Source organism: Zalophus californianus, chromosome 4 (assembly GCF_009762305.2).
Source record: "Zalophus californianus isolate mZalCal1 chromosome 4, mZalCal1.pri.v2, whole genome shotgun sequence".
Lineage (NCBI taxonomy): Eukaryota > Metazoa > Chordata > Mammalia > Carnivora > Otariidae > Zalophus > Zalophus californianus.
In genome coordinates this window covers 121,082,510-121,109,368 of record NC_045598.1, presented here as the reverse complement: position 1 = coordinate 121,109,368, position 26,859 = coordinate 121,082,510, and the positions used below count along the sequence as shown (strand labels likewise).

Sequence of the window (26,859 nt, the reverse complement as noted above, 5' to 3'; positions counted from 1 at the left end):
ATAAAGAGGATGCATGTATGACACAGAGTTGTTGGTGCTTCACTTCACGGGTTTTAATTGTATCCTGTCATTCTGGCTCAGTGTTTTTCAACCTCAATACTACTGATACACCAGACAATTCTTTGTTGTGGGGAGCTATCCTAGACATTTTTTTCTAACACCAGTTTGGCTGTTCTTCCCCTCAAAAGATCCTTCATAGATGAAATCAGTTAGCTGAGTAGTAAATCCATGGACTAATAGCAAACTTACTTCCAGCAACAACTCAACTAATGCTGGAAAAATGCTGTCATCTGATGCTGCAAATTAATCAATCTCTTCCAGGGAAGTATAAGAGTTAAAAATTTCATGGTCTCTACTTGACACTATAGTAACTAGATCTTGATTAAAATATAAAAATAGATCAAAGCATAACAACAGAAGGCAACAGGTCTAGTTAATAAACAGAAAGGAATCATCACTCCATCAGGTTTAACCTTAATGAATAATGTAGTTAAAACAAATTTTTTTTTTTAAGATTCCATTTATTTGTCAGAGAAGAGAGAGAGAAAGTGAGTACGCATGCACACAACCAGAGGGAGCAGCAGACTCCCAGCTGAGCAAGGAGCCCACTGCAGGGCTCAATCCCAGGACCCTGGGATCATGACCTGAGCCAAAGGCAGATGCTTAACCGACTGGTCCACCCAGGTGCCCCTAGGTTTAAATTTCTAAAAAGAACTTTTAGTCAAATGGTCCATGTTCAGGACACTGGCTCTGTATAAATCATTCTATCTTTTAACATACAGAAGTCCCCCTTATCCATGGTTCTGCTTTCCATGGTTTCTATTACCCTTGGTCAACCATTCTCCAGAAGCAGATGATCCTCCTCCTGATGTACAGTCAGGTCAAGAGCAGCCTAACGCTACATCACAATGCCTACGTCACGCACCTCATTTCGTCTTATAACACAGGTACTGTACTGTCTCACATCATCACAAAGGTGAGTACAGTATAGGACGATGTATCATGGTTATGTTTTTTAGATTATTGTCACTGAAATATTTATAGGTAAAATATTTCTGGAATTTCCTTTAAAAAAAAACAGAGGACATAATAAAAAACATCGTCAAAATGGTGATAACTTCTGAAGCCAGATGACAGATGATAGATATATGGATTTACTTTTTTACTTTAAGTGGTGACAACTATTTAAATTGATTTAAAATAGCACCACCAACCTTACTGTGAACTGACCAAAATGCTTTAATATGGGTGATGTAGAAAAATAAACTAATGCATAAACATATCCTGTCATATAAATGCTCCTTACTTAATGATGTACTTAATTGGGTTTTAACGTCTGACATGCACAAAGGTCATAAATGAACTCTGTTTTAAAAAAAATACTAGATTATTTATGAAAGTGCAAAACATTTAATGTTTAGCCCAATTTTGGAGTTCTTCCCTTAGTTACTCTGCTCCATGTAAAACTCATTATTATCTTCCAACCAGGTCTTTCTTATTCTATATAGCTCAGCTGTCTCTTTTATGAATATTAGTATAATTTTCTTCAGTTACTTCTGAACAATCTTACTAAGAAAGCCTATGTATGCATAATTAAAGACTCAACAATAACTTTATTATTTGTTAGGCATAAGCTTTAAAACACATAATATTCAGCATAGAAAAACCTGGTTGTTGTAAAAAAAAAAAATTTGCTTTGTGCAAAAATGTGACAGAGATTCACCAAAGAGCCATACTTAAAAAAAAATTAGTAACTTAGTAATTTGAAAAAGAAATTGTGTTCTTCGTAAATTCAAAAAATATCACTTAAGCTTTTATAACTATGCTCCATATCTCACACTGGTATTTTATTATAATACAACCGTGAGGCTTCTTAATCTTTAATTAAAAAAAAATTGCCACTGTGATTTTTAAGAACAGGTTAACTTTAAAGTTGTTTGTATGTGGTTATTATTATTATTGTGTTTTGATCAAACTTTTCTGAGGTAACTACAGATTCACATGCAGGTTTAAGAGACAATACAGAGAGATCTTGTGTAACCTTTACCTGGTTTCCTCTAATGGTAGTATCTTGGAAACGTATAGTACATTGTTAAAATCAAAAGGTTGATAAGTGATACAGAACATTTCATTATAAGGATCCCTTGTGTTGGTCTTTTTATAAACATACCCACCTTCCTTCCACCCTGACACCCCCTCTTAAACCTGGCCATGACTAATCTGTTCTCCATTTCTCTAATTTTGTCATTTCAAGAAAGTCACAAATAGAACCGTACGGTATGCAATCTTTTGGGTTTGACTTTATTCACTAAGCATAGTTTTCTGGAGACTCATCTATGTTGTTGCATATATCAATAGTTCATCCCTTTTTACTGTTGAGTAGTATTCCGTAGTGTGGATGTACTATATAACTTTGTCTAACTATTCAACCGTTGAAGGACATCTAGGTTGTTTTCAGTGTTTGGCCATATTGTGAATAAAGATGCTATGAACATCTGTGTACAGGTTTCTGGGTAAACAGAAATCTTTGTTTCTCTGGGATAAATGCTCAGAGGTGCAACTGCTACGTAGCATGGTAGGTGAACGTCTAGTTTTTCTTTCTTTCTTCTTTTTAACATTTTATTTATTTTATTATGTAAGCTCTACCCCAAACATGGGGCCTGAACTCATGACCCCGAGGTCAAGAGTTGCATGCACTACTGACTGAGCCAGTTAGGTGTCCCTGAATATACAGTTTTTAAAGAAACTGTCAAACTGTTTCTAGAGTGGCCCTATCATTTAACATTCCCACCAGCAATGTATGAGTGATCTAGTTTCTCCATATCCTTGCCAGCATTTGGTGTTGTCACTTTTTTAAATTTTAGCCATTCTGATGGACGTATAGTGATATCTCATGGAGGTCTTAAGTTGCATTTTCCTAACAGCTGGTTGACGAGTATCTTTTAGAGTGCTTATATGCCTCTTATATATCCTTTTTGATGAAATCTCTGGTCATGTCTTTTGTCCGTTTTCTATCGACTGATTTTTTTTTTTTAAATTATTGAGTTTTGAGAGTTTTTTATTCTAGATACTAGTCCTTCGTTGGTATGTGGTTTACAAGTATTTTCTCCCAGTCTGTAGCCTGCATTTTCATCTTTTTACCAGGCTCATTCATAGAGCAAAAGTTTGAAAAGGCAAACATAGATTTTTCCTTTTATGGATCATGCTTTTAGTGACAAGCATGTCTATCACTACATCCTGAAGACTCTCTCCCCCCCCCACCAAAGATAAATAGCTAAATGTTTTACATTTAACTCCATGATCTGATTTTAGTTTTTGTATAAGGTGTGAGACTCAGGTTCATTTATTTTGTCTATGAATGTCCAATTGCTGGAGCACCATTTACTGAAATGCTTATCTTCCTCTATGAGTTGTTTCTGCACCTCTGTTAAATTATTTGGGCATATCTGTGTGGGTCTATTTATTCTCTATTCTGTCCCACTGGTGTTAAGTATCCATTCCTTTACTGATATCACACAGCCTACGTTAAGGCTTGAAATCAAAGAGTGATTCCCCTACATTAAGGCTTGAAATCAAAGAGTGATTCCCCTACTTTATTGCTTTTCAAAATTGTTTTAGCTATCCTCTATCTATATTTTATAATAATACTGTCAGAAAGCTACCAAAAAATCTTACTGGAACTTTGACAGGTATTGGGTTAAGCCTCTTTATCAATCTGTGAAGAAGTGACATCTTTATTAGATTGAGTACTCCAAACAATGAACATTGTATGTCTCCTTCATTTATTTATATCTTTCTTTCATTAGCATTTTGCAGTTTTTAGCATGTATGTCCTGTTCTGTATGTTATTTTTAGATTTATACCTAGGTATTTCATTTTCTTTTTGTGATTATAGATGGTATTGTATTTTAAATTTTGGTGTTCACTGCTATATACACAAATACAATAGATCTTTTTAAAGAGTAAACTCTATGCCCAACATGGGGCTCAAACTCACAACCCTGAGATCAAGAGTCACACACTCTACCAACTGAGCCAGCCAGGAGCCCCATATATACAATAGATTTTTATATATTTGTCTTGTATCCTGTAATTTTTTCTTTTTTCAGATTTTATTTATTTAACAGAGAGAGAGACACACTGAGAGAGGGAACACAAGCAGGAAGAGTGGGAGAGGGAAAAGCAGGCTTCCCATGGAGCAAGGAGCCCGATGTGGGGCTCAATCCCAGGTCCCTGGTATCATGACCTGAGCCGAAGGCAGACACTTAACAACTGAGCCACCCAGGTGCCCCGTATCCTGTAATTTTCTTGAACTCACTTATTAACTAGTGTGTGTGTGTGTGTGTGTGTGTGTAAATTCCTTGGGATTTCCTAGAGACAATCATGTTAGTCACAAATAAAAAGTTTTATTTCTTCCTTTCTGAGTTGTCTGCCTTTATCTCCCTTTCCTGCTTTATTGCACTAACTAGAACTTCCACCAATATCTTAAATAATTGTGAGAGCAGACATCCTTGTTCCCGATCAAGGACTAAAAGCATTTAGCCTTTCATCGTAAGTGTAATGTTAGCTGTGGTTTTGTAGATGCTTTTTTTAAAAAAATATTTTATTTGACAGAGAGAGAGACAGCTAGAGAGGAAACACAAACAGGGGGAGTGGCAGAGGGAGAAGCAGGCTTCCCGCGGAGCAGGGAGCCCAATGCGGGACTCGATCCCAGGACCCTGGAATCATGACCTGAGCCGAAGGCAGACGCTCAACGACTGAGCCACCCAGGCACCCTTGTAGATGCTTTTTAATGAGCTGAGGAAGTATTCTTCAATTCCTTTTTTTTTTTAAGTTTTAAAACATGTACAGGTGTTAAATTTTGTCAAATGCTTTTTCTGCACTGATTGCTACAGTGTGGTTTTATTTCTTCACCTAATTAAAATGGAGATTAGATCGACTGGTTTTCAAATACTGAACCAGCCTTGCATCCCTGAAATAAATTCCATTTGGCCATGATATATATATGTATGTACATGGGTATGATTTCATATATTGTTGAAAGTCTATTTGTTGATACTCTGTTAAGGAATTCTGCTTATACATTAATAAGAGGTATCAGTCTATACTTTTTTTTGGTACTTTCTTTGGTTTTGGTTATTATCAGTGTAATATAAGCTTCATAAAATAAGTAGGGAAATGTACCGTTTCTTTTTTTTTCTGGGAAAAGATGCTGTAGAATTGGTGTTCATTCTTTCTTTAAATGTTTAGAAAAAAATAAATGAATGAGTGTATGTTTGGTAGAATTCTCCAGTGAAACCATCTGGACAGAGAGATTTCCTTTTAGGGAATTTTAAAATTATGAATTCAAATTTCCTTCATAATTATATAGGACTATTCAAATAATCTATCTTAGGGACACCTGGGTGGCTCAGTTGGTTAAGCGTCTGCCTTTGGCTCAGGTCATGATCCCAGGGTCCTGGAATTGAGTACCGCATCAGGCTCCCTGCTCAGAAGGGAGTCTGCTTCTCCCCCTGCCTGCCGTTTCCCCTGCTTGTGCTCAGTCTCTTTCTTTCTCTGACAAATAAATAAAACCTTAAAAAAAAAAAGTCAAATTAAAAAAATTATCTCACATTAGTTGAGTTGTAGTAGTCTGTGTTGTTTTTTTTTTTGTCCATTTTATGTAATTTATTATATTTATGTATTGTTCCTTTGATGTCTGCAGGATCTGTAGTTTTATGTTCTGTTTTGTTCATGATATTGGTAATCTCTGCCTTCTCTCTTTGGTCAATCTTGATAGAGGTTTGTCAGTTTTAATGACCTTGAAAAAACACAGTATTTCATTCATTTTCTCTATATAATTTTCCTGTTTTCAATTTCACTGATTTCTGCTCTTACCTTTATTATTTCTTCTATTTGCTTTGGGTTTCTGAGGTGGGAGCTAAGATTCTTGATTTGAGACTTCTATTCTATTGTATGCATTTAATGCTATACATTTCCCTCTCTGTACTGAATTACCCGTTACCTATGATTTCTGATATGTTATAGTTTCATTTTCATTCAGTTCAATGTATTTTTTTAAAAAGATTATTTGACAGAGAGAGAGACAGCGAGAGAGGAAACACAAGCACGGGGAGTGGGAGAGGGAGAAGCAGGCCTCCCCCGGAGCACAGAGCCCTACTACGCTGGGCTCGATCCCAGGACTCCGGGATCACGACCCCATCCGAAGGCAGACGCCCAACGACTGAGCCACCCTGGCCCAGTTCAGTGTATTTTTTTTTTTTCTAATAAAAAAACCGTATTTACTTAGAAGCATTCAGAATGTCAACAAAACAGCTGCAACTTTTTTTTTTTGCAATTACAGAGTGATATTCAGTTAACAGAACAACAATTATCTCGTAGAAGCTGCATCAGAGACAACTGAAGATGAAAAACTACCATCCCCATATATAAGTAATTTGTGCTGTGCACCAACAAGAACCTGCTTTAAATTTCCATGCCAATATACAGCCCCCATACTGTACCAGGCAAGGTTAGTGGCTATTGAAACTACCACCACCAGGACAGGGCTATCTTAAAGACACATTTGGTAGTGTGTTAACTATACAAAAAAAGACACTGTACAGTTTAAAAACAAATCTCACACAGCCTTACATTTCAGTTTTTTTCTTTAAAAGGAGTGAGTTGTGTACAGGGGGGTTAAATGCTTTATAGAAAAGGAAAAAAAAACTGCGCTAGAACCAACTTATTCATCATCATCTTCTTCTTCATATTCCTCATCTTCCTCTTTTTCTTGCTCTCTTCAGCCTTGACAACTCCCTTTTTTGCCGCACCAGGCTTTCCTTTAGCTCGGTATGCAGCAATATCCTTTTCATATTTTTCCTTCAGCTTAGCAGCCTTCTTTTCAAAAGGCTGCTTGTCATCTGCAGCAGTGTTATTCCACATCTCTCCCAGTTTCTTTGCAACATCACCAATGGATCGGCCGGGATGTTCTCCTTTGATTTTTGGGCGATACTCAGAACAAAACACGAAAAAGGCCGAAGGAGGCCTCTTGGGTGCATTGGGATCCTTGAACTTCTTTTTTGTTTCCCCTTTAGGGGGGGATATAAGTTTTCATTTCTCTTTCATAACGGGCCTTGTCCGCCTTTGCCATGTCTTCAAATTTTCCTTTCTCTTTAGCAGACATGGTCTTCCACCTTTCTGAGCACTTCTTAGAAAACTCTGAGAAGTTGACTGAAGCATCTGGGTGCTTCTTCTTGTGATCCTCTCGGCAAGTTTGCACAAAGAATGTGTATGATGACATTTTGCCTCTCGGCTTCTTAGGATCTCCTTTGCCCATGTTTAATTAGTTCAGTGTATTTTTAAGTTTCCTTTAAGATGTCCGCTAGACAGAGAGAAGTGTGTTGTTTAGTTTCCAAGTCTTTGGAGATTTTTTTTCCAGTTATCGCTTATTGATAACCAGACTAATAGAACTGAAAGGAGAAATAGACAAATCCATAATCATAACTGGAGACTATTAATGATTTCTAGTTTAATTCCACTGTTTAGTTTAGTTCCAGATTTCTATTGGTTTTTGCTTCACGTGTCTTGCAGCTCTATTGTTTGATATATACATATTTAGGATTGCTATGTCTTCCTGGTAGACTCATAATATCCCACTCTGTCTCTGGCAATTTTCTTTGCTCTTAAGTCTACTTTATTTGATATAAATAGAGCCACTTTTGTTTTCTTCTGATTAATGTTTGTATGATATATCTTCTCCAATAATTTTCTTTTCAACTTGCCTGTATCATTGTATTTGAAGTGAGTTTCTTATAGACACCCATGTAGTTGGGTCATGTTTTTTAATCCTCTCTGCCAATTATTTTTTGATCTGTGTCTTTAGATCATGTACATTTCATGTCATTATTGCAATGTGAGGGCTTATGTCTGCCACTTTGTTTTTTGTGGCTGGCTTTGGTTTTCTTTTTCCCACCTTTCTGAGGGTTAATTTGAACCTTTTTAAAAGTTTCATACTGATTTACCTATTGTTTATTAGTGTACCTTTTTGTATATTTTTTAGTAGTGACTCCAGGTATTACATTTATATACATAAGACTTAATATATAAATATAAAAAACTTAATCACAGTCTACCAGTGTTGTTCTTTTACCAAATCAGGTGAAGTGTAGTATAGTACAGTACCCTTACCTCCCCTGATATCCCTTTCTTCACCATGGTATTTCCTGTATGTACACCAAGAACACATTAGACATTATTGTTCTGCTTCACTTGTCAAACATAATTTGTAAGACTTAAAATGTTTTAAGAAAAATCTATCGTAATTATCCATACTTTTGGTTACTGGTGTCCCTTCAAAGATTCTTTTATTTCATTTCTGTTAGATAACTTCCATTAGCCACTGTTTTGTAGATCTGCTATTAATAAGTTCTTAGCTTTCTTTCATCCTGATAATGTTTTCACTTTTCTTCATTCTTGAAAGGTATTTTTGCTAATTCTACCATCCTGAAAATTATTCTCTTTCAGCTCTTGAAATTGCTGTGTATTTCTTTCTGACCCCACTGTTTCTGATGAGAAACTGCTGTCATTTGAATTGGTAAGTTTCTTACTGCTCTTGTCGTTTTTCCTTTGTCTTTAGCTGTCAGAGATTTGACCGTGGTCAGAAGTTTGGCGTGGTGTGGATTTATCTGGGTTTTATCCTGTTTGGAGGTAGCTCAGCCTCTTAAATCTAGGTTTATGTCTTCTGCCACACTTTGCAAGTTTTTGGTCACTGAGTACTTTTAGAGCCATCTTCTTTCTGCTTTCCTTCTAGGAATCTGATAACACAATGCTAGAGTTTGTGTTATGGTTCCACAGGTCCCTGATGCACTGCTCATTTTTTTTCCCCAGTCTATTTTCTCTCTGTAGAATAGACTGCGTAATTTCTATTTTTCTATCAATCAGTTCACTATTTCTTTCCTTTGTCCCCTTCATTCTGCTGTTGACCCCATCCACTGAGCCTTTTTTACGTTAATTATATTTTTTGTTCTAAAATTTCTATCTGGTTCTTCTTACTTGTATTACTTTTGCTGAGACTACTTTTCACTTGTTTCAAGAATGCTAATTTTTTTTTAAGATTTTTTATTTTTTATTTGACAGAGAGAGAAAGTACAAGCAGGGGGAGCAGCAGGCAGAGGGAGAGGGAGAAGCAGGCTCCCCACTCAGCGGGGAGCCCATGTGGGGCTTGATCCCAGGATCCCGGGATCATGACCTGAGCCAAAGGCAGACACTTAACCGTCTGAGCCACCCAGGTGCCCAAGAATGCTAATTGTTGAGGCATTTTTATGATGGTTGCCTAGAAAATCTTTGTCAGTTCTAACATCTCTGTCATCTTGCTGTTAGCATCTATTGATTTTTTTTTTTTTTTCCCATTCAGTTTGAGATCTTCCTGGTTCTGGGTATGAAGAACGATTTTCTAATGACAGCTGGACATTTTGGGTACTGTGTTATGAGACTCTGGATCTTACTTAAACCTATACTTTTGCTGGTATAAGGTTTCTCTGACACCAATCCCACAGGAAAATGATGAGTATGGGAAACCTCACTGAAGTAAGCTGATGGTAGAAGCAGCACCATAATTTTTTCTGCCTTGTTTGGCCACAGTAGAATAGTTATTTTCTAAAAGCTTTCTGTCTTGCTAGGCTTTCCTGGTCCTTTGGCTAGAAAGTAGGCTTCTTTTTCCCCCCTGCACCTGCTGGCTTTTCTGGATTGCCAGTTTCTCTAGAACCCCATCTGAAGAAAACCAGGGGAAATCACTGCTGTGTCACTTTCCTCAGACCCCACGGCCTCTAAGCTGGTCAACCTACTTCCCTCTACCTTTCAGTCTTTTTGTAATTGTTTTACATACAATATTCAGAGTTCTAGCTGTACTTGGCAGGTGGAAGAGGTGAAAGGAAGTCTACTCCATTCTTCTAGATGCTGAAGCCCTTTGGTTATTGCTTTCATGCTCAATCAGTTCCTAAGTCATGTAGAGATTCAGATTTGATTTTGCCCTTTGTGGATCACAAAATGGTTCTCCACCTTCTCAAAATACTTGATCACGAAATATTTTTTGCTTTTAGGTAAAATCTCATGGAAGATTATATTATGTAATGCTTGTCTATGAATCTTTTAAAAATGGAATTCAAAAAGATTATTTCTTAATATCCTTGGTTTCTGAGAAGCAAATTAATTTACATAATTAAGTTCTCTCATGAGTATAGGAAATTCCTGCCCAGATCAAATTTAAACAATTATTTTTATTATTAACAAACACAGAACTTCTGTAATAAGTACTGCCAAAACATTAATGGAATTTATTTAAGTGTTCAGCCAAATGAGAATAGTAATTCGCTGCTTACAAATACCTACTGTTACTAGTTAAGAATAAAGAAAATGAACACAAAGGCATGAGAAACAGAACTAGAAATCTAGGATTACTTTCTAGTATTTGATGTTTTGTCATTTGACATCACAGTATTTTTTTTTTCTTTTTAAGTTTTATTTATTTAAGTAATCTCTACACCCAACACAGAGCTCAAACTCACAACCCGGAGATCAAGAGTTGTATGTTCTTCTGACTAAGCCAGCCAGGTGCCTCATAGTATGAGTTTTTTTAATCAAAATGTATTCAATTTTGGCCTTAGGGTTCTCAAAATCAATAATAATCCATAAGGATATGTTTCAGAGGTCCTGAAATCCTCACAACACATTGGCTTATTATGATTTCCAAATATAACACCTCTCTGAAACAGGCAGCTTGACCTATTTTAAAGTTGAACAAAGAGAACAAATTTCTCTCTGGGTTCACTATACAAAGTGCAATATTACTCTTGTATGTTATCAAATTGTAATTACTGGCAACAAGTAAAGCATTAATTGGTGGCTAGGAAATGTATTAAAGGACAGTCACAGAGCACCTCATCAAGTATAGATAAGTATAAATCATACTTTAGAATTTTCCAGTGAATATACCAATGCTGTTGAACTACTGTAGTCAATTTCTAGGTTCAAAAGTTAATTAGAAGAGCCCCAAGTACATTCTTAATAAAAATTTACTCACTGTTTACTATGTTAAAGGCATAGTGTTAGCTGCTGCCTAACATCTTATTCTCTGCTATCCTTAGAAAAATGACATTTTAAAATCATTTATTTTTTAGAATCCCTTTTTGTAGCTGCTAAGATTCTTACCTAGAAGGTGGGAAGTAGAGCATTACTCTAGGCAAACTACTTATTTTTTTAGCATCTTTCCTGCCTTTTACAAAATAGACTGTAGCAATACTTTTACCTTAGAGGTAATTATCTACTCATCTATGTATAGTATATAAATACCATATCCAAATACAGAAAGCATAAAAAGAACATGATGTGTTCAGAAAACTTGTAGCAGTTCAGGCTGATCAATGGAAATAATTGAGACACTTTAAATTTTATTAAAGATGGCAGAATTCCCATGCTTTATATAATGTTACAAAGAAATAATATAATACCTTCCCTATTTAAGCAAAAGTAGAGAAAAATAGCTACAAATGTTTAGTATCTTGATACATTTCCAAATTTCATTAGTGTTCATTTTTTCCCTCTAGGACAAATATATGCAAAGATGTGTTAAAGCATTTTGGCTTCAGGGGAAGGCTCTGATTTAAGATGAATGTTACAAGGCAAGGCATTTCAAACAGAAGAAATTTTCCTACTCTATGATATTCAAAGATTAAAAAGCATATGGAAGATGTATCCATAAGTGAATATTAAAGTATACAATACATTTCAATTAAGTGAGAAGATGATGAACATTTAAAAGGGACTCTTATTTACCTCTTCTACATTGGAAGCAGTCTTAGCAGAAGTTTCCATGAAGATAAGTCCATGTTCTCGTGCAAAAGCTTCACCTTCTTCTTTTTTTACTTCTCTTCTAGATTCTAAATCACTAAACATAGGAAATAAAAGGCCGTATTATTAACCATTACAGTATAAATAGAGGTATCTGTGGAAAGTGTACCAGAAGATTCAAAGTTGTGCTGACTATTCTTCCAATTAATTTTTAACATATAATAAACAACTGCATTATTTCGGGTATTATGAAGGTCAAATGGCTAGAACACAGTGCTTAGTGTCAACAAACAAATGATCCAAAAGGAGAAGGTTCTGAGTTAGAGTCCTAGAACACTAAAAGTAGAGAAACCTAAATGGAACACCTACCCAACATCTTGCTCTTGATTATAGTAGGTTCCCAAAGAAGGGAACCGTTTTACTCAAAATAATAATTCAAGAGAGTAGAGCTACACTAGTCTAATCTTTCAGCCAGACTGAGTCTCTATGAATGTGATTTAAAAATAAATCACATAATTTCCAGAAGCTCTAGGAAACTGCTTAATAAAATCCAAAGTACTAAAGACACATTAATTAGATTATTAATCTTGGTTTAACTCCTAGTAAAACTGTTAATAGAAAAAGGGAGAGTGAAACAAAAGTCTAAGCTAGAAGTTTTGGGGGAAAGCACAGTATTCATTTTTATCGTACGGAAACTGTATTAGTAAGGTGGGGGTAAAGTAGTGGTCTCTTTCAAGTGTGTTTTACTGTAAAAATTTTAAAACTTTATTATAAAGTATTTTTTATTACTATAAAATATTTTAAGCACACAAAAAAGGATGGAGAATAATAGAATACCCATGTACTTCCATCTAGCCCTGACATTATTTTGACACATTTATATCAGACTTCTTCACTGTGGAGAAATAAAATCAAGTTACAGTTGATTCGCCTCCTGTGCACCTGTCTGTTCCTGATCTCATTCTTCCCTCTTCCACCTCAAAGGTAACCACTTCTCTGTATTTGGTGTTTTCACTCTCTTGCATGTTTTTTATATGTATAATCATGTTTATAGCCAGACAATAGAGGGTTTTTCAGATGTAGCTATTACTCTGCAATGTGTTAATTTTGACGTGGGTCAAATGACGCTTTTGAGATTTATCAACGTAATAGATGTAGATCTAGTTTCTTAATGTTTTATTGCTATATTATATAGTCTACTGAATGAATGCAACACATTTTTAATTGTCCATTTGACAAAGTTATTTATAATTTTCCATTATTATAAACAATGTTACAATAAAAATTTATACATTTTTTTTTTGGTGTACATGTGCCAAAACTTTTCCCACGTGGTGAAATGTTAGAAAGTACTGTATTTCCCAAGTACCGTATTTGGTGTACATGCGCCATGATTCAGAACAGAAGAGAGAAAATATCAGAGTGTATTACCCACTGTTTCATGGAATTTTTGTTTTTGATGTAGATATACATATATTTGTGTACCAGGATACGATATAAAATGTATTTATTTTAAGTCAAATCAGAAAGCTCAAAAGCCATTGCACTTGAATATATACTTAGTACAAAGGCGCTTTCCAAAACAGTTGTGTAATTTATACTCTTAGTGGCAATGTGTGAAAGCTCCCATTGCATCACATCCTCCCCAACACATGGTAAGATCACACTTGTTAATATATGCCACTCGGATGAATGTGAATGGTATTGTACATTTATGTTAATTTTCCTTTAGTTCAGTATTAGTTTCATAAATGCCTATTATCATCATTAAATTAGAAATACAGAAAAATCCAAGAAAAGGAAATTATTCCTTCATTCAACAAATATTTACTGAATACCTTTTATAAGCCAGGAATTTTAGTAAGCACTTGGGATGTATTAATGAAGTCAGACAAGAAAGTGTACATTTCCAGTAGAGGACAGACAAAATATTGAGTAAAGAATATAGTATGTTAGGAAGTGGTACATGTGGAAAAGCAAAGTAAGCAGAATCAGGAATGCCAGGGAGAGGAGGAAGGTTACTTTATAGTGTAGTCACCCTAAAACTGACTTAATCTTTCTTCTTCGGCCTGTTTTTCTACCCAAAAATGACCTTTCTCACATATATGCATAACCATGCTATATCTGCAATTTCGTGTCCTAATTTTCTTCACTTAATATTAGGATCTGTATCATTATATCTTTTCCACAAACACAATTTTTAGTGACTAATTAATATCCCATCACAATTCACTTAACCATTTCCTTCGATGATGAGGAATAAAGTGTAAAACTGGTACTGTGAAGTGTTTTACATGGGTTATCTCATTTAATGCACTTGACAGATGAGGAAATGGAGGAACAGAGAGTAGGTGAAACCACCAAGGTCACAGTCGAGGAAGAGCTGATGGAGGAGGTAGAATCACCATCCGGATCACTGTGCTCTACAAGGATTACTTTTTCTGATAATAACTGAAGAAGTTTTTGTCAAATATGGAAAAATACAAAGAAAGAAACTACCCATAATTTCAATTTCCATAGGTAATTAATATCTTGAATACAATTCTATATTATTCCTTTATTACTGGCTATTTCTTCCTACTGGAAGATGCTCATACCCACGACTGTATTTTACCTTTTTTTCATTTACTGTATATTGTGGATCATTTTCCCATTATGCAGTCTTTTACAATACTATTTTTACTGAGCATAAAGAATGGTGGTATTTTATGCAAACTGACATCACACAAATTAGGGATAAAACAAAACAAAGATGTTAAAGTCTTATTCACCTAGTGTTAAGTTATATCACCGTTTCAACTTTACAAAATTCACCAGGAATTGGACACCTTTAAAGCTGGCTGACCAGATAAGCTCTCAGTTATGTTTACAAAATTGTCACTTAGCTCATTATCAGTAACTGTTGTTTATGTAATTGAAACTTTTGAGTGATTTTGTAACTTTCACAGTTGTTATACTTTAAAAATAATTTACAATTTATAAAAATTCATCTAAGCATTTAGTGGTGCAAGTGCTCAAAAAACCATTCCTAAAATTCTGAAATGTTAGAAAGTCTGATATACAATATTACGAAGGGACCCACAAGAACGTGATATGCTGTTTAGATGCCCATGCTATGAAATACTAGTGGTAAGATGAGAACAAAAAGGAAGACAAACTAAGTTTACAAATACTATAGCACAGGTAGGGATAATATGCCCAACTATAATCTGAGGGCCTCCTGTGTGCCAAGCCCTATCCTGTATCTGGGGACAGACTACTCAGCAAAATAGACAAAAATCCCAAACCGCCACAGGCCTCAAAGAGCTTATATTCTAGTAGGAATAAAAAATGGGGGAAAAACACTAGCAACAGTGATGTGGTAACATGCTCCTGGAATTCAGACCCCTTATCTGACAGTCATTCTTAAGGGAAAATTAGCTTTCAATTACACAAAATCTTCAAGAAAACACCTCTCCCCTTAAGTACCCTTTATCCTATTTTAAGCTTATGGCATATGTTATTTAAACAATACTGTATTTGGGGATAAAATTATTGTTTTCCATACCATTATCTCTGATTGCATTTGCATTTGCAAATGTTATCTTAGCAGAGGGTTAAAGACTTGTACCTTTGAGGGACTATTCAAAACAAAAAAAAAAGGAAGTAACAATTTAGGATGCATGATCTTTTTTTTTTTATCACACCCTTCTTTACTTCGGTTGTTTCTTCAGTTTTCCAGGCATAAATAAAACATTTAAACTGTTTTCATTACTTAATTATCCTTCTTTCCTAAACCATTCTCTTAATTCACGCCCCCTTTTTATTTAAGGTTTATATTATAATCCTTGACTATTTAAGAATTTTTCATCTTTGTAGACTCTGCTTCCTATTTCTTGTATAACCAATTTAAAATGCCATAGTAAGAAAAATCTGTATCATCTGTCACTCTGACTAGGTCACTGCCCTTCTCAAATCCCTTCACTGGCTCCTTACTGCTTAATGCATCTAATTCAAAAATTGCCTATTCCCTGTTTCCACGTCTACCCCAATTCACCTCATCTAATAATAATCACCTCATTTATCTCTGTTCATTCCCATTCACTCTTTGCATGTCATACATTCTTTGTTCCATTCTCCTAGTTTCTTCCTTAAAATGTCTTTCCATAGCTACTATATATACTCTTATAAGGGCCACCCACCTACAATCATTAGAAATACCTCTTGTATATAATATGCTTTTTCTTTTTTACATTTAGACTGTAAGCTCCTCATGGGCAGGAACAAAATTTAAGCCATCAGTAAGTTGCCACCCACCACATCTGAGACACAAGGAAAACACTGGTAAGATTAAAAGTATGAAAATTCTCTTTATTCTCCAAATATTCTCCTCTTATTATTTCACACATCACCACTGAATGGTAGTATGAATACTTCTATATCACAAAGACTAAAGTTGCCCTACAATAGTCTTAATCTTAAAAGCTTTATTGAGATCATTTAAACGAGGAAAGAATAACCATGAAAGGCATTGAGCAAAGGCCAAGATGATAGATATTTCCAGTTACAAAGAAGTGATCAATAATTTGCCTTTTACAATTGAAATATCACTTAAGTAAATATTTTCTCTTATCAGCAAACCTTGATTTCTATTAAAATAACTCTTTCTAAAATTAAACCTATACAGTAAAATGCTATTTGCATTCTTACTATTTTTACAGCTTTATTGCAGTCTAATTGACATAAAAGAAACTGCACATTTAATATAAAATGATGAGTTTGACATGTTTACCTATGAAGCCATTCGCCTCCCATAGGTTTCCTCATACCCCATTGTAATCCATCCTTTCCTCCCACTCCCTTAGGTAACTAATGATCTGCTTTCTGCATTTTCCAGGATTTTATATAAATGGAATCACTTGATATGTCTTCATTTTTGTCTGGGTTTTTTCACTCAGCATAATTATTTTGAGATTCATCCATTTTGTTGCACATATCAATAGCTCATTCTTCTTTATTGCTGAGTGGTATTCCATTGTATGACTATATCACAATTTACCCATTCACTTATTATTTGAAATGTGGGTTGGTTTCCCACTTTTGGGCTATTACAAATAAAGCTGGTAGAATATTTGTGAATAATTCTGTGTGTGGCCCTATGAAAACATGTTTATATTAGATAAATATCTAGGAATGGAATGCCTAGGTAGTACGTTAGATGTTTACTTTCTAAAAAAACCATCAAATTGTTTTGCGATGTGGTTCTATCATTTTACATTCCTAAAAGCAGTATAAGGGTTTCAGTTCTACATCCTTGCCAACACTCGGTATGTTAATCTTTTTAATTTTAGCTATTTTAATGAATACGTAATGGTATATATATCATTGAGGTTTTATTTTTTTTTAAGATTTTATTTATTTGCGTGAGAGAGTGACAGAGAGAGAGAGAAAACATGAGCGGAGGGGAGGGGCAGAGGGAGAAGCAGACTCCCCGTTGAAATGGGAGCCTGATGAGGTGCTCGATCTGGGGACTCCAGAATCATGACCTGAGCCAAAGGCAGACACTCAACCAAGTGAGCCAGCTAGGTGCCCCATCATTGAGGTTTTATCTGCATTTCCTTCAGGATTAGTGGTGTTAAATATTTTTATGTGCTTACTTGCCAACAATACATATCTTCTTTAATAGAGTGCTGGTTCAGATTTTTGCTCATTTAAAAAAACTGGGTTATCTTTTTATTAATGAATTGTACCAATTCTTCATATTAGATACAAACATTTTGTCAGATATAGGTTTTATGTTATAATATTTTCTCCTAGTCTGTAGCTTCTCTTTCATTTTTGAAACTTTTTTTGGGGGGGGGGGCATCTGGGTGGCTCAGTTGTTAGGCATCTGCCTTCGGCTGAAGTCATAATCCCAGGGTTGTGGGATCAAGCCCCACATGGTGCTCCCTGCTCAGTGGGAAGCCTGCTTCTCTCTCTCCCACTCCCTCTGCTTGTGTTCCCTCTCCGCTGTGTCTGTCAAATAAATAAATAAAATCTTAAAAAAAATGAAAAAATAAAACCTTTAAATAAAAAAAAGAAACTTTTTTTTTTAAGAGCAAAAATGTTCAGTTTTGTTGAATTTGAACCTTGAACAACATGGGTTTCAACTGCAAGGGTCCATTTACGTGTGAATTTTTTTCAGTAAAATATAGTATGGTACAGGGGAATGCCTGTGTGGCTCAGCTGGTCAAGTGTCTGACTCTTGATTTTGGCTCAAGTCATGATCTCCAGGTTGTGAGACTGAGCCCTGCATAAGGGTCCATACTGGGTGTGGAGCCTGCTTAGGACTCTCTCTCTCTCCCTCTGCCCCTCCCCTAAATTACAGTATAGTACTGCAAATGTATTTTTTCTCCCTTATGATGTTCTTAGTAACATTTTCTTTTTTCTAGCTTACTTTATTGTAAGAATACAATATATATAAGACATACAAAATATGTGTTAATCAACTATTTGCTCTCCGGTTTCTAGTCAACAGTAGCCTATTAGCAGTTAAGTTTTTGGGGAATCAAAGTTACATGCAAATTTCTGACTGTGTGTTGTTCGAGGGTCAAGTATACAATTGTTTTATCTCCCTTTTATGCCTTTCTTCTGTCCCATTTAAAAAATGTTTGACACATCAACAAAACTAAAAGGCAATCAATGGAATGGGAGAAGATATTTGCAATGACATATCAGATAAAGGGCTAGTCTCTAAAATCTACAAAGAACCTACCAAACTCAACACCCAAAAAATAAACAATCCAGTTACAAAATAGGCAGAAGACATAAACAGACATTTCTCAAAAGAGGGCATACAAATGGCTAACAGACACATGAAAATATGTTCAACATCACCCATCATCAGGGAAATACAAATTAAAACCACAATGAGGGGGTGCCTGGGTGGCTCAGTCAGTTAAGCGCCTGCCTTCAGCTCAGGTCATGGTCTCACGCCCCATGTTGGGCTCCCTGCTCAGCAGATCTGCTTTTCCCTCTCCCCACTGCTCTCTCTCTCAAATAAATACAGAAAATCTTAAAAAAAAAAAAAAAAAAAAAAAGAAAAGAAAACCAAAAGCGCAGCAATGAAATACCACCTCACACTGGTCAGAATGGCTAAAATTAACTCAGGAAATAATGGATGTTGGTGAGGATGCAGAGAAAGCGGAACCCTCTCACGCTGTTGGTGAGAATGCAAACTGGTACAGTCACTCTGGAAATCAGTATGGAGGTTCCTCAAAAAGTTAAAAATAGAACTACCCTATGACCCAGCAATTATACTATTAGATGATTTGAAGGGGCATATGCACCCCAATGTTTATAGCAGCAATGTCCACAATAGCCAAAATATGGAAAGAGCCCAGATGTTCTCGATGGATGAATGGATAAAGAAAATATGGTATATATGTATATACACACACAATAGAATATTACTCAGCGTCAAAAAGAATGAAATCTTGCCATTTTGCAAAATGTGGACGGAACTAGAGGGCATTATGGTAAGTGAAATAAGTCAGCCAAAAACCAAATACCATATGATTTCACTTGTGGGGAATTTAAGAAACAAAATAGGTGAACACAGGGGGAGGAAAGGAAAAATAAAGTAAGATAAAAACAGGGAGGCAAGCCATAAGGGACTCCTGACTACAGGGAACTGAGGGTAGCTGGACTGGAGGTGGGTGGGGGGATGGGGTAAATGGGGGATGGGCATTAAGGAGGGCCCTTGTAATGAGCACTGGGTATTATATGCAAGTGATGAATCACCAAATTCTACCACTGAAACTAATACTACACTGTATGTTAACTAACTTGAATTTAAACAAAATCTTGAAAGGAAAAAAAAAATGTTTGACAAAACCAGAGTCACTAAAATTGTTTTCCTCTAGAATTTTTAAATATTTTTATTTCTTACATTTAGGTCCATGATTCACTTCAAGTTAACTTTTGTATATGGTGTGAGGTAAGGGTCAAGGTTCATTTTTTTGATACGTGGCTATTCAATTGTTCCAGCACCATTTGATGAAAAGATTATCCTCTCCCCACTGAACTGCCCTGGCACCTCTGTCAAAAAATTAACTGACTGTGTGTGTGTGTGTATGAATATACTTCTGGACTTCTCTATGTCTATCTATGCCAAAACTGATTACAGTACCTTATAATAAATCTTGAAATCAGTATAGTGAAACCAATAAATCCCCCAACTTTGGCTATTCTATGACCTTTGCATTTTCATACAAATTTTAAAAACAGCTTGTTAATTTCTACCTCCTTAAAAAAAGCCTAAAGAATTCTGATTGGGATTACAATGAATCTTTAGGTCAATTTGGGAAGACCTGCCATCTTAAAAATATTTAGTTTCCCAATCAATGAATACCCTATATCCTTCCATTAATTCAGGGTTTTTTTGTTTTTTTGTTTTTTTTTTTGACTGAAGGACTCTACAGTTAAGAAAGTAGTCATCTCACATAGGGAGTTTAGGAAGACCATGGTAACTACAGCTTACAGCTGCGGGATCAAATAGCTGTGAAAAAAATACTTTCTTAAAAATTATTTAGGGATTATTTATTTATTTTTAAAGATTTTATTTACTTGAGAGAGAGGGAGCAAGAGAGAGAGAAAGCAAGCATGAGCTGGGGGGAGGGGCAGAAGGAGAAGGAGAAGCAGGCTCTCCACTGAGCAGGGAGCCCGATGCAGAACTCGATCCCAGGACCCCGGGATCATGACCAGAAACGAAGGCAGACGCTTAACCGACTAAACCACCCAGGTGCCCCAGGGATTATTTATTTTTTATTGAGATATAACTGACATATAACACTGTGTAAGTTTAAGGTGTACAATGTGTTGATTTGATACATTTACATAACACAATATGATTACCACCAAAGGGGGTCTGCTTCTCCCTCTCCCACCTCCATCACATCACATAATTATTCCATTTTGTAGTGAGAAACATCTTTGTACATATTATGCTTTTCTTTTTCGTACTGGGACTATAAGGTCCTCATGGGGAACAACTAATTTTAAGTCATCAGTAAGATGTTACTCACCATGTTTCACACAAGGAAAACACTGGTAAGATAAAAGTACGAACATTTAAAAGTGCCAATTTTATTTGTTGCCACTGTAATTTTCAACTAAAATTAGTGAAAAAGTTTCCTACAATCTTTAAAGTTTAGAGAAACTATGGCCAAAAAACTCTTTTCCCATGTACTATTATTTTAAATGTAGAGCACAGGGACATTCATTGCAAATAATGCTCTCAGGAGTTATAAGATGAAATAAGATTAAAACAAAAAACCAACATTAGAATGACACTAATGTAAAGCCTTACTACTAAACAATATTAAAAGTATTTCAGAACTTTAAGTGGAAATAAACCTGAATAAGAGATGTACTGCATGAACTCATAATTCACATTAAGTCATAAAAAAGAGAAAAAGTATTTCTCTGAGTTCTGCACACATATTTCAACTGTGAAGTATTTAAAGTAATTTGGACAATATTTAACAGTGACCCATCCTCCAAATAAATCAGTGGGTTTCCTTTCAATTACTAATCAGATGAACTTCCTTCAGATTATTCTTTCAAGTTTACCTTCCAACAAAAACTATTTCTTACAATAATAATGATGATGATGATGATGACAATAATGATTTCCAACAAAGCTTATTATCCATATTTTAAAAACCAAAAGAAACATCTTAGGATTTTCAAAATTTTGTAATTTAAGAAACCAGTAACTTAAATTTGGACAAACGTGTAAGATAAGCAGTTACTGCATAAACACCTATCCACAGTCTTCATTATTAATACAAAAAGCTTTAAATTAGTCTTTTTACCTTTTATTTCCAATAAGCATAATGACCATGTTGGAATTGGAATGCTGGCGGGCATCCTCTAACCAGGTTGTCAAGTGGTTGAATGTATCTCTCCTAAATACAAAAGAAAATTTGATCACTATTCTCAAAGTGTTTCCCCTAGTAGTGTACAATGAACAGTATACATTCCATTAAAGGTAACTATTTTTAGCTGTATACACTTATGTAATGAGAAACAGATCTCAAGTACAGTATCTGGAAATTAAATGTAACCTCGCTTTGGAAAATTCCAGTGTATAAACAATATTACCAAATTGATTAACTTGGGGGTGCTTATTTATATAAGAAAACAATTTCGTTGCAGATCTCTGTAGTAAATTTAAATTTATTTAAAGACACACAAGTTTTAAAGTCAGATAGCCAGGGAATAAAGGCAAAACCATACTTTTATAACTGGCAGTCATGTTTATTTAAAGAAAGTCTCTGCACTGACCAAATGAACAGATACATTTCCAAGTTCTCACCTTGTAATATCATACACTAGTAAAGCCCCTGCTGCACCTCTGTAATATGACCTCGTGATGGAACGAAAGGACTCTTGCCCTGCCTGTGAGGAAAGAAAAGGTTGAGAGTTTTCTTTAATAAAAACTGTTGTCTACATTTTCTTTTTATTCATATATAGAATATGGGCAGGTAGGGAATGAGCGTGTAAAGGAAAAGAAAACTTCACCAGTCTCTGGAAAGAGTCACAAAATACCACTATTGCTCAAAGTCAACCAGACGCACATGCACCCCCCACCCCCCCAACAAGACCTCTAAACCTTTTTTGGCAATCCCTGACAACCCAATTTACTGAATGGCTTCACAATACATGAATCATTATTAGGACACAGAATGGACTCCTAGCAACTAAGCTCTGAAGACAAATTTGAAAGGAAGCAAATAACCCAGAGCCTCACATTTGAATTCAATAACCCACTCCCTGGGGCAGCTGTTGACACTAGAATAAATAAAGTCCATTGTAAATAAATGATGAATGACATCTTTACGCCCACCATCTGCTGGTGTAAAGGTTGTTGGAAGGCCAAGGATGCAGATTTTATCAGTTATATCATAAACTGCAGTGAGCTTTCAACAGTCATCAGATGGAATTCTTTGAGCAATCATTTTATTATGAAAAACAGAAAATGGTTCTGAATTTAATTTATGTATTTCTTTCTCCACACGTAATCAATTTCCTCTGTATGTGATATATAATGCTTGTCAAAAGGCAACAGGATGTAGAAGTCATCTTTATATCCACTTGTGAAAACAGACTTCCGAGATCATGCAAAATTAGTTAATTTCTCTCTTTTACTGGTGGCACTAATGTTCTGGTTTTTAAGAAGGCTGGTGAGGAATATCCATACTGCCTCTGAGTTTAAAATTGAGACGGCTCTTATCAAAAATACTTTTGCGTTTTTAATCACTTTTCTACTTTTGAGAAAAAAATATGTAAATTAAGTAAACACAAAGCCAGTTTTCACAATTTTTGCATTCAAATCCACTAACCCGGAAAATATTCATGTTTGGATGCTGAGTTTTGATCTTTCAGTGTAACTACTAAGCCCTTCCACCCCTCAGAATTCACACAGACAGTTCAAGTTCTGCCTTGTTCTAACACTCCACACTGTAATTCCTTGTTCTTCTTGGCCCTCGCAACATACCCCCTCCCTCCCATGCTCCCCCCACCCAGTGCCTAGCACTGGGGGAGGCACACAGCAGGCATGCACAGAAAGCCTTTCCAATGAAAGAATGAATCCTAATGTCTTAATCAAGTGCACAAAATGGTCATTACTCCATCCCACCTAAATAAGTGGACATCAGTAAAAACTAACATGCTAAGATACAGTAAAAATAACTTCTCTTAAGTGGAAACTAAAGATTAGGCCCTCTCTTGGTAACTTGCAAGCAATTCTGGCACTTCGAATAATGTCTTATACTAAACTGAAAACTGAGAAAGCCATCACACAAAAGAACTGTACAAATAACCAACTCATTTCATAGTTTGAGGTTAAAACATTAGATGATACTAGTTGGAAGCACGAAATTTCATTAAAATTATTTTTGTATAATTTATTGAGATGTAATCTTTCCAAAAAAGTTCTTTTAATGAATCCAAGTTCAAAATATAAGTATTATGGGAATTTCTTTTTTTAACTGCTTAGCACGGGAAAACTAAGGACTACATTTTTAGGAGATTTATCTCACTGGGAATTACATATGCCAACTAAAGAGTCTTGGTAATACAAAAAAGGTAATTTTTTCTTTAGTTAGTGATCAGGTTTGAAGCTCTAAATATTGAGAAAAGGCAAAAGTCCTTTAAAACAATCTTGCAGGGGCGCCTGGGTGGCTCAGACGGTTAAGCGTCTGCCTTCGGCTCAGGTCATGATTCCGGGGTCCTGGGATCAAGCCCCACATCGGGCTCCCTGCTCAGCATGGAGTCTGCTTCTCCCTTGCCCTCTGCTGTTCCCCCTGCTTGTGCTCTCTGTCAAAAATAAATAAAATCTTTAAAAATAAAATAAAATAAAATAAAACAATCTTGCAGGGACATTCTGTGAGATGAGTTAAAATGAATACACTGTCAAGAGGAACACTACTATAAGATTTAAAACTTGTGTTTATAGCTCAGATAAAAAAAGTAGTAGAAGGGAAAACATTTTTATTATTTCTTTTTAATATTTTATTTATTTGTCAGAGAGAGAGAGCGCGCACAAGCAGGGGGAGCAGCAAGCAGAGGGAGAAGCGGGCTCTCCGCTGAGCAAGGAGCCCAATGCGGAACTCGATCCCAGGACCCTGGGATCACGACCTGAGCTGAAGGCAGATGCTTAACCGACTGAGCCACCCAGGTGTCCCGGGAAAACAGATTTTTAAAAAGGAGAACAGCACATGTCTATACACCATTCTCATTCTTCCTGTATTGTTTTACCAAGAACATGTTATAATATGAAAATACTGCATATAATGGATCACTTTATACTGAATCCATTCAATCTGGTTTTGCCTACCATTACAAATTAAGCAAAAACTCGAGCAAACAAAAATCAAACATTCCAAGTAAGGTCTATGAACATAACTGTGCATCTTAAAATCTATGTTTACTTTAAAATAAGCAAAGATCAGTATTCAGAATAGTTTCTGAATTCTTGAGGCCTGCCTGGTAAGGAAGACACCCCACACACTGGCCTAGTCTCTCTGTTAATGGTATTGATAGCCTTGAAACAAATCTTGCCCAGTTAAGTCAACCTAACATGGGACTCGAACTCATGGCCCCAAGATCAAGAGTAGCATGCTCTACTGACTAAGCCAGCCAGGCACCCCTAGCCCATACCTTTAAAAGTGATTTCCAACTGCCAGATAAAGATCCCCCAACTTCACTTCCCCATTTGCCCGAGTCTTTCTATTGCCAACAGTTATTTGTGGTAGCCTGGCTGGAAATTTAACTCCTCCTCTTCTCCTGTTACCTCCGTAACATATAACTTTACACAACAGTAAGCTACTGCTCAAATATTTCTAAATACCCTAGCTTTAAGTCTTAAGCTCTTGGGAATCTGCTATTTGTTTCTCTAGAACTTTATCTTCTTCTTCAATAAAAGTCTTGTTCATAAAGCCAGTCTGTTTTCCTGATATCCTGCTCATATTCTGAATATTCCTGCTTTTGGGCTTGTGTAACTCTGCCTGAAAAACTATTTTCCTCCACCTACCCAATTTCCCTTCTCCTTGAGGACCTGTTCAAACTCCCTGATTCTCTCACAAAGCTAGGAAGCTTGTCTACTACAGCCCGTAGTTACCCATTTCTTCTCACATACCTAAGAGCACTTCCATGTGATCATTTGGTTCTAGTACTGTTGATTATATAAAAGGTAACACACTGCTCAAATGCTGGTCGGTCTTCTTTCCTCTTTAGTTCTCTCTGAGGGGAGCCTAACTCAGAATACTGAAGTATATACAGTAGGCACTCACATTATGTTTTCTTGACCGATCCCAAAGGGCCAATAAAGTTAGAAAATCGAGGTTTGTGAGAATCAGTATTACATAATACCTCTACTTTCATTGTTAATGATTTATCTAACAATTCCAGCTACAAAGAACCCAGCCAAGAACCAAAAAAAAGAAAAGGATTTCTAAGTAGCCAAACAAGTTGTCCAGTGCCCAAGAATAAAATCTCGGGTACTTTTTACTAAAGATTCAACTTAAAAATCTAGACCTGTAATCAAGGAACTGCTATCATTCAGGAAAAAAGATTTTGAAATGAACACACATGAACAAGACTTCTGTTTTGGATGACAATAACATTAGTAAAAGTCAAAGTGAGTTTTAGGCTGCCTGGGTCCACAGCAAGATAAAAAGTCAACCTGGACTATTTAAGTCTAGGCTTTCTAAGGGAGTCTCCTGCAGAAACAAAAATGTATCATCCTGAGAAGAGAAACAGGATTGTAAATATCTAGAAAGAACAGCGATGTTAAATTCTTTAAAAAATTAAGCATATTTACTTTGAAAAAGAGAGGATTTCAGATTCTTTTAACACTGCCGTATAAGAAACTGGAGACTACAGGTGGGAAGTAAACATTAGTGTAGAATGAAATGTCTTAAGATAGTTTCCCGTCCCTGTAGTTGTTCAAGAGAAGGCTGATGAATAGCTGCCGCAGGAGGCGAAAGCCTCTCCACTCCTGGGCTTGTGGGGCTGGGAGTGGGGAGGAGTGGCAAAGGTGGAACTGGGTCCTGGTGCTTGGTCCCAAGGCCCTTTCCCTGGTCGCACTGAATTCTGGTCAGCCATCCTTGGCACCTCACTGATATAAAAAAACACTCATTGTTTGGGGGTAAGAAGTTGGGTATAAATGGATACATTTTACAAAGGACCAAAAAAATGCCTGTGATTTGCTGAGAAGGTACTTTCAGCATACAGGTTGCACACAAGTATTTTTATACAGTTCCAATGTCTCATTTGAGGGGGAAAATATTGGTAAATCTAAAATCTTTTGAGGGAAGTTGAGCAGAAACATGGACTTAAAACATCCATACTACAAATCTGGGGGGAGAGAATAAAATTTATTTGGATATACTAGGAAGGCAACTGAAAATCTGACAAAAAACAAAAAGAGGAGTAAGAATAAAAAAAGGCGGGTAAAGGCTGGATGAGGGTCTAAGAGTGAGAATGGACTTCTTAGGCCCTCGTTCC

General features: G+C 35.9%; 1 protein-coding gene and 1 pseudogene across 2 annotated transcripts in view; both read right to left on the bottom strand.

Moving 5' to 3' along the window:
• RAB2A (RAB2A, member RAS oncogene family) overlaps positions 1-26,859 on the bottom strand; it is an 89,846-nt gene that overhangs the window by 17,011 nt on the left and 45,976 nt on the right. Inside the window, exons 4-6 of the mRNA XM_027607578.2 lie at positions 22,166-22,248; positions 21,663-21,755; positions 11,812-11,923 (exon numbers count right to left, since the gene is read on the bottom strand). Coding sequence (XP_027463379.1) covers positions 11,812-11,923; positions 21,663-21,755; positions 22,166-22,248 — 288 coding nt within the window. The remainder of the gene's footprint in view (positions 1-11,811; positions 11,924-21,662; positions 21,756-22,165; positions 22,249-26,859) is intronic.
• Positions 6,269-9,026, bottom strand: LOC113930362 (annotated as a pseudogene). Its single transcript, XR_003522520.2, has one exon. The product of XR_003522520.2 is annotated as a high mobility group protein B1-like (transcript).